Here is an 8,431-nt window from a genome sequence, read left to right as displayed (position 1 = left end):
TTAATTTTCCTTATTCAACAAATGGCTTGCTGCAAATTTCCGCCATATCTATTGATTAAATATCCATGAATACAAATTTAATTGGTTAAATTCTTAACAGCAATTAATTGATTAGTGATTAATCATTAACACCCTTACTCCAAAACTGTTGTTTTTTGTTTGCATGTCTTTTTCATTGGCCTGTTTGTGATCACATCACCTGGTTGGCTAATGATGAAAGGTTTGGATATTAATTCAAATTGTACTCAGTGCTCAAGTATGATTTTAAAAATAACTAAATAGATTATGTAGTGTAATGCATACTTATGTACGGGTAACAGTACAGACTTGAAAACCTACTCTAATTAGTCACTTCCACCCCTGACATTAACCCTCAGAAAATATATGTTATAATGACCCTTAAAAGACTGCAGACAAAGATTTTTTTGGTTGAACAAACAATTAAAATTTCACAAAATATTATGTCAGACATGAAACTTGATATAAACTTGAAATATAGTTTTTAAGTGCTGCTAATATGGTAGAATTCAATACTGTAGACAAGCAAATGTTCCAGGTATGATAACTGTGAATTTTACATACAACAATATACTGTGATACTGGTGTACTGCTGCAAATATAACTGGAAATATGAGTACTCTTTACTCAAATTACTCTTCCAGCTATGGTGGATATCTAGAGTATATTAAAAAAATATTATATATATTAAGGTATATTCATAATTGGCATTTAAATATACCCAGAGTGCATATAAAAAAGTCTGTTTCAGTGCACTAAACGTGCAATTTGCTTTTTTTTTAATGGGCATAGAGCTGAAGCTCTTTAAAAAATAATAAATTAAAATATTGTTTCCACAGCAACAAGTGAAATTTAAGATTTGTTGTTGTTTATTTATTTATTTAATTTGATGGATTTGTTTTTCTCTGCATGCTGCAGAGAGATGATCTCTTCACTGCTCTGGAACATGTCTGTGTTGATGACAGTAAAATGACTCGTTTCTAAACTAAATGCACTAGAAGGTGGATGTTTTTGCAGTGTGAAGCCCTTGACTGCTGACACCTGAGTTGCTCTTGAAAAGCTTTAAAATGATGAGCCATTAAAGTCTTATTGAAGGAGCTTCTGTGTGGGCTAAAAGCGATTACAGCCAGACAGAAAAACAGAAGAAGAAAAAAGTGTAGCTAAGCAGCAATCAGCAACGCCCGGGCACATGGTGCTTTTTTAATTGGCTTCATGTCACTGAATACCGCAGGTTGTGTCCTTAATTTCACATCTCTTCTCAAGCATCCTTTCACATCCTTTTTACAACAAGGATGGCTGCAATGCTTCAGCTCAGTTGTTTCCATTTATTGTTTAATAAAGTCATATATCTGGATATATTACTAATGCTACAGTAGTCTGATCATGACTGCATGTAAGCAATGAAGCTTACAACTGCACCTGCTATTCCACTTGAACCAAACTGTGATTAAACAGAAGAAAATTGTGTCCTTTGAGTCTGTTGGTATGTACTTTGACCAACAACACAGTGGTACAGTTATATGACAAATCAATTAACACAGTTTTTTAAGGCAAGAGACAAAATGAAACACAAATAATCCTGCAACTCCGAGTCAAGAGACAAATGAACATGAGCTTTAACTCGTTTGAAGTAGTAGGAAAAAGGAACAATGAAACCTTCTATCCCTCTTGTTGAACTTAAATGAACTCTCAAGTTCTTACAATCTAAAGGCAGAGCTGAATTTCAAGTAAAATGACACAATATGATTGCACAAGATCCTGCCTACTGCATGGCCTGTTTTGTTTCCATATATTAATTAAAGTAATTTTGAATAATCATGGACCTTATATTTACATTTTCCCAGGCAAAGTTACAGTGAGTAGTACACTGGACAGTTTAAAAGAAGCAGGGGGAGATTTCTATTTAGATACTTTTATTTTGACGTTGTATTTTGTAGTTATAACAGTGGAACACTACCACTTCTGTCCACAGAGGGCTTCAAAATCAACAAGATATTTAAGTTCCTTGTAATAGCTTTAAATTTAGATATTAGTTACAATTACTAGTTACTTCTGTCGAATGTTGAATCACTTTATCAGTTGCTGCATATAAGTAATTAGTTACTGAGGAAAGTAAATTTTAAGATAAGCATTTCAAGGATCAAAGAAGGAGTGAGTGATAAATAGAATACCAATAAAAAATAGGATAAAAAAATTAAAAAATAAGTGTTAAATAAATATATAAACACAAGCTATAGATAATATACAATCTATACATGTTTCTCTTATACAAATATACAGATATATGTAGATAAATGCACAGGATAATTGCACAGATGTTGTGATACACACATGGTGTGTAGAATCATCAATCAACAGAATAGATAAAGGATATTGCCTCATAAAAATGTATAATTGCACAGAGATACATAGATTGGTTGTGCAGGATGCAGCAGCAAAATTTTTTTGCATTACTTTTAAATGTCTTCTTCTACTCTTATTAATGCATACATAACTGTATTGTTTTAGTGACAACTGTCAGATTTTTATCTCTCATTGTAACCATTATCACTGATAGGAATTATTAAAGCCCCCGATCACCAGAGGGCAGTAACGACTAGTGTTCCTGCACTGTCGTTGCATTCAAGTAACAGGATTTGTTAGAAGAGGACCATGGTGGACATATGGGCTCTGTTATAGTAGTTAATTAATTAAATGATGAACAGTTTAGATTATACTTCGATAAAAAGCAAGTTTACATATAAGTTTGCTGTCTTGCGTCACCGTATGGCCAGGTGATGTCCTTCTCACTGCAGCCATATTAATATTAAATAGCAGGGCGGGCGCAGGTGTTACTACTGACGCTAATTAAGGACCCGTACCGTTTCATTTAGTGTAGCAGAGACAATTTCAGTGAGCCAACATGCACAATAGAAACACTCTGAACCTTCATTAGTATCATTAGTAACACCTGCGTTTATCCTGCTAGTTCATGTCAAAATGGCTGCTGTGACAAAACCTTATGCAGTGTCTGCTGTCTTCTGCAGTTGGCCACTATTTTCAGGTAAGACAAAAATAATGAGTAACAAGGCCATTTCAATTTTAGAAATTTTAACAACGATATTAATTTGAAAAAGTGATTTGTTACTGTGTAGCTACCGTCCAAAGTAGTGGAATTACAGTACCCTGTTACCTTGTAACTGGTTGATACTATAGCCTTTTCTTTCTTTTTTCTTTTCTTTTTTTATTGACTTTTCTGTATAGTAACATTCTATAGAGGCATAAAACTAAACACAGTAACGGGGGCCACCATTTATGGGCCAAACTCATGGTGAAACCGGTCGGAAACCTTTCAGCCATCGAGAAGATTGAATTTCTCCAGGAATTAGACGCTGAAAATCCATTCCAAACGCATTTCGATACATGTAAATATACAGTTGTACTCTATGATGAAAAAAAAAATGTTTATTTTTTTTCCACAAAAAATAAATTAGCTTGTTAAAAAATCAAATCAAAGCACAAAATAATAAAAAACAACACTGTACATATTTTGTATAATTATAATATTTATCCATATTTTATTGTCAGTTTTCTATTTTCTGCTTGTGCTTCTTGACATGTAGTACTCGGTCTTTATTTTTAGTTCAGTTTTTCTACTTGCTATATTCATTGTTATGCACCAAAATCACCGAGACAAATTCCTCGTATGTAAAAACTTAATTGGCAATAAACATGATTGTGAATCCAACTACATTATACCCTTGAGCTATACTCCAAGACAAGGCCAGCAGGAGGAGCTGTTCAGCGACTTTGATCGATGTGCTGCCAAGCCTATCAAATCAATCAATCAATCAATATACAGCACAATTAACAGGCAGCCACTTACTTACTGTACAATAGAAGCTGACTTTTAAATAGTCTGTGAAAACTGTATGAAATCCAACACTTTACTTACTGGTGACACTTAAACACATTTACAGAAGCACGTGCGTGGTCCCATACAACACAATGGCTAATTCAGCACTAGAGACTGTTGCGGACCTACACTGTAGTTTACGAACTGTCCAGCAGGAGGCGACACTCGCCCGTTTTGAGAGATTGATTAATGCGCTGCAAAAAATAGACATGTGTCATGTTTTAACACGTAATTGAGTCGGTCGCACTTTGCTTCACAGCCAGATTTTTTTATTCAGACATAAATAACTTGTCCACACATGATCCCCTTACCTTGTGCCATATGCAGTTTCATTTGTTAAGTGTTTTTGGAGGCACAGACATTAGGCAGGATCTGCGTCAGTCTTTGAGGAAGTAGAATAAATTACATCCCTCCCTTTGTAAGAAAACTTTTGAAATATGAAATCACCGAAATCACTTTACTGTAAACTTTTGTGTTATTTCTGTAATAATTAATCCCCTTAAAGCCAGTGGTCAGCTGATTAATGACAGCGGACTTTTCTTGCAGTGTGTGACGTGTGGGGGCCGAGCAGAGGGCTGCTCTGATTTAAGTTGCAGTCATCTGGATGGATGTTATCACTCTCCGACAGACTATCAGTGTGAGGAGCACGCTGCGCTGGAAAACTCGCTGTGGGAAGTACGTGGAGTTCATTTAACGTGGATTTTACGCAGCGGGGACGCATGGCACAGCCGGGCTGGCACGACGGGATGACGCCTTTACCGACTTTGTTTGACTTTTGAGAGAGAGGGAGCCAGAACGAGAGGAAGACGGATACTTATGTTTTGGTGTCAGGGTGCCTCAGCCGGCCGTGTCTCCTCTCCAAACGGTGCGCTGCGCTCTCCGTGGCCCAACTTTCATCTGCGGGACTTCCACGCGGCTGGGACGCGACATGGGATGCAGAGGCGCGCTGGGATGCTGCCTGCTGGCGGCTCTGTCCTGCTGCCTCCTCCCTGGGTGCAGAGGGAACATCACCGTGGCCGTGATGCTCCCGGACAACCACCACAAGTACCCGTGGGCTCTGCCGCGCGTCTTCCCGGCCATCCTCATGGCGCACGAAGACCTGCACGGTAAGCACGGACTGCTGCTCGGCCGCTACATCAACATCCTCAACTACAGCACCGAGGACCCCGCCGCGGGCTCCTGCGCAGAGAGCAGAGCGCAGGTGGTGGCCGTGGACGCAAAGCTTTACATCCGTCCGGACGCGTTCTTCGGACCCGGGTGCGTATACCCGCTCGCCTCCGTGGGGCGTTTCGCGTCCCACTGGAAGCTCCCGCTGATCACTGCTGGAGGACCCGCGTACGGCTTCGACAAGCGGGAGGAGTACCGGACCATCGTGCGCAGCGGGCCGTCCACTACCAAGCTGGGCGACTTCGCCAACGTGCTGCACACGCACTTCAACTGGACGTCCCGGGCCGTGGTGATCTTCCACGACCTGCGGCAGGACGACCGACCGCACTACTTTCTGTCAGAGGGGATCTACCTCAACCTGAAGGAGGAGATGAACATCACGGTGGAGGCGCAGCCGTATGAGGACGACTACAAGTACTACAAGGATCTGATCACTTTCATGAAGGAACGCGGGAGAAGTAAGTTAATACTGAAGGGGAAAGTGGGATTTAAAGTTTTTAATCCTGGGAATTTTTAGCTCATGAAACACTGTGATTCTTAAATGCGGAAATTTAGGCCTGTGGCGTTTAAATAAAAAAATCACATCAGAAACAACTGTTAGTGATTTTGATCAACATTTTAAAAACATTTATTTTTTCGTTTCCTGCTGCATGAGCTACTTTCTTCTTTTAAGTAGGGGAGACTGGGGGCAACTGTAACTTTTTTCCTTTTTTTTTTTCACATTTTCTTTAATAGCTCACAGATTGCTTGAAATTCACCCGTCAACATTTGATATAAAAACATTTAAATGTGCACTAATTAATAATACAAATGATGTATTTTCACTAACAAGGACTGTAATGTTAACTTTAATGCAAGAAGTCAGAGTGTTACAATTATGCCTTGGTGGCTGGAGTTGTCACAGTGGTTGAGGGTGATTGTAACACTGAAAAAATAAGTCACTGTAAGTAGAGCTGTTCCAATACAAATGCAAAACTAGAAAAAAAGATACTCAGTAACTCTTTTGACACCATGACAAAAAAGAAGAAGCCCTAGGAACACAAAATAGGAAAGTTTATTGACAACCTGCAGAAATTGCCGGTTTTGATAAATATTGGGGTATCATTATCATTAATATGTTAATAATACCCATCTGTAAAAGTCACTGAGCACTGGTTTTGCTACAGTTTCAGGCAGAACATTTGTTTTTATAATTTACTCTATATTGTACGACGAAAAAAGTATAATGGAAAAAGAATTGAAGTATCAATACTTTTGACAACCTTAAAGTAACCCACCACAAAGCAATCACATTACTGCTGTAGCATGTAATAATTTTACCTCAGATTTTTTTTTTTTTTTGTATATGGTTCAATATCTTTTAGATGTCAGGCTTTGTATGCATTCAACGCCAACTGTTCTAATGGTAACTAGATTTTAATTGAGTTAAAAGTAAATGTACATGAACTCTTAGTGAAATATGTTCATGTTCTAACAGAAAAGTATATCAACACAGACAAACAAGGTGGTTACATTAAGCCATGTGGCTTGGGGTAACAGTGGCCCCAGATGTGGCAGAAAAAAATAAAATCTTGCACATGCTTGCAAGTCGGGCTGCAACTAGCAATTATTTTCATTATTGATTAACCTGTGAAGTACTTTTTTGATTAATCGATTAGTTGTTTGGTCCATAAAATGTCAGAAGTTGATCAGTGGTTCCCAAATTCTAAATATCCTCAAATGTCTTATTTTGTTCACAGCCTAAAGTTATTTGGTTTATACTATCAGAGAAGAAAGCAGAAAATATTCACATTTGAGAAGCTGAAATCAGACAATTTAGACAATTTTTGAATTAAAATATGACTCAAAAGATCAGTTATCAGTTTAGTTGGCAATTAATATCATAGTTGATAACTAATTGATTAATCGGCTACTTGTTGCAGCTAGCAACACTTATGTTAGCAGAGTTTGTTCATGTTAATTTTTATGTAATAACCTAAAGATAAAATTAATGTAAATTTAAATTTGCAATAATCTAAACTTAAGACAGCAGATGAAAAATACTGTCCATCCAAAAAGTAACTTCCATACCTCAAAATCATTTTTTGTTGAAAACTTTTGCCGATGTGAAATGACCTACTCCTGTTCCATGGGCAGAGAGAAAATCCTACTGAGCATGTCAAGCATCATCACCCTAGTTTGTTTCTGATTGGTGAATTCAGTGTGTTACAGTTTTGCCCTGTTACAATTGCCCTGGTCTCCCCTGACACGGCATTATCTGGAAATAGAGCAGATCGGCAGCTGGCTACTATAAAGATAAAGTCAGTGGAAGGAGAAGGAAGTTCCCTCTAACTGGATGATCTGCATGGGAAACAATTTAGTACAACTGTCTGGTCGCCTGCAGGCAGATTTCTATCTCTTCTTTGAGGGGAAAAAAAGAGTCAATCAGTCGACCTGTGCCTTAGGCTACAAAGAAGGAAAAATATTTGAAAATATATGTGTCTATGTAATTTGGAGCATTTATCTGAGGTGTCTTACAACCTGCTGAAATGGGAGATTCCTCTTTTATATAATGAGGTCACAGTGAAGTTTTTCCCCCAGCAGGTATAAACAGAGGTGGACTGGAATAGGTGCCGGGGAAAGCCTGTTTATTCCGGAGTTATTACACAGGAATGTTTAGGCTGTGGGCAGTCTGCTGCTGCTGCTGCTGGTTTATTGCCTGTGGAGGACCACCACCTGAGTTTTTTAAAGACAGAGACAGAGAGAGGCAGAGGTTAAGATCAAATGGGTGCCCTCTCAGCCACAACGTCACTTGAGTGTGTGGTTCACTTCATGCATTATTGCTCCTGCTGTTCATTCACTTGTAATGAAACTCCAAAAGGAGTTTAGTCAGTACACACTCATGCTGTGAAGCCAAACGTTATTCAAATTTAAAAGTTTACTTTTTAAATATTAGTGGGGATGCCAACGATTCCAAAGATACCAAACATATCAGCCTGAGTTTTGGGGAAATTTGCGTAAAATGATGCAAAAGAGAATAAAATATTTCTGTTTGATGGAATGATGCAGCTATAAAAAACATGGAGTTTGAATATTTCACTCAGTGGAAACAACATATAGCTATGATGAGGAGCTGGAACAAGATGATACAGAATATATATGATGCTGTCAGCAGTGTGGAATAAGATTTTCCACCCTTCAAGCTGCATAAAGGGTAATAAAAGGAGGGAAAGAAATTAATTTAGAAATATTCATAAAGTTTCAAAACAGTCATTTGCTTTACAAATCAAAATAAGAGCTGTTATTTTTTTCTTTGGCTGAAGCGTAAATCACACAGCATAGCGGCTGTTAAATCACTCGTCACTGTTCTCG

The 8,431-nt window shown here is 38.1% G+C and overlaps 1 protein-coding gene across 1 annotated transcript in view; it reads left to right on the top strand.

Annotated features, from left to right (window-relative positions):
* The first annotated feature begins 4,518 nt into the window (after positions 1-4,518).
* Positions 4,519-8,431, top strand: part of npr2 (natriuretic peptide receptor 2) — an 82,496-nt gene continuing 78,583 nt past the window's right edge. Inside the window, exon 1 of the mRNA XM_084745354.1 lies at positions 4,519-5,538. Within this exon, the coding sequence (XP_084601480.1) occupies positions 4,842-5,538 (697 nt within the window). The 5' untranslated portion in view covers positions 4,519-4,841. The remainder of the gene's footprint in view (positions 5,539-8,431) is intronic.

This window comes from Lutjanus erythropterus, chromosome 20 (assembly GCF_056507025.1).
Source record: "Lutjanus erythropterus isolate fLutEry1 chromosome 20, fLutEry1.hap2, whole genome shotgun sequence".
Lineage (NCBI taxonomy): Eukaryota > Metazoa > Chordata > Actinopteri > Lutjaniformes > Lutjanidae > Lutjanus > Lutjanus erythropterus.
The sequence above is the reverse complement of the archived record's forward strand: the minus strand, read 5'-3'. Positions and strand labels throughout refer to the sequence as shown.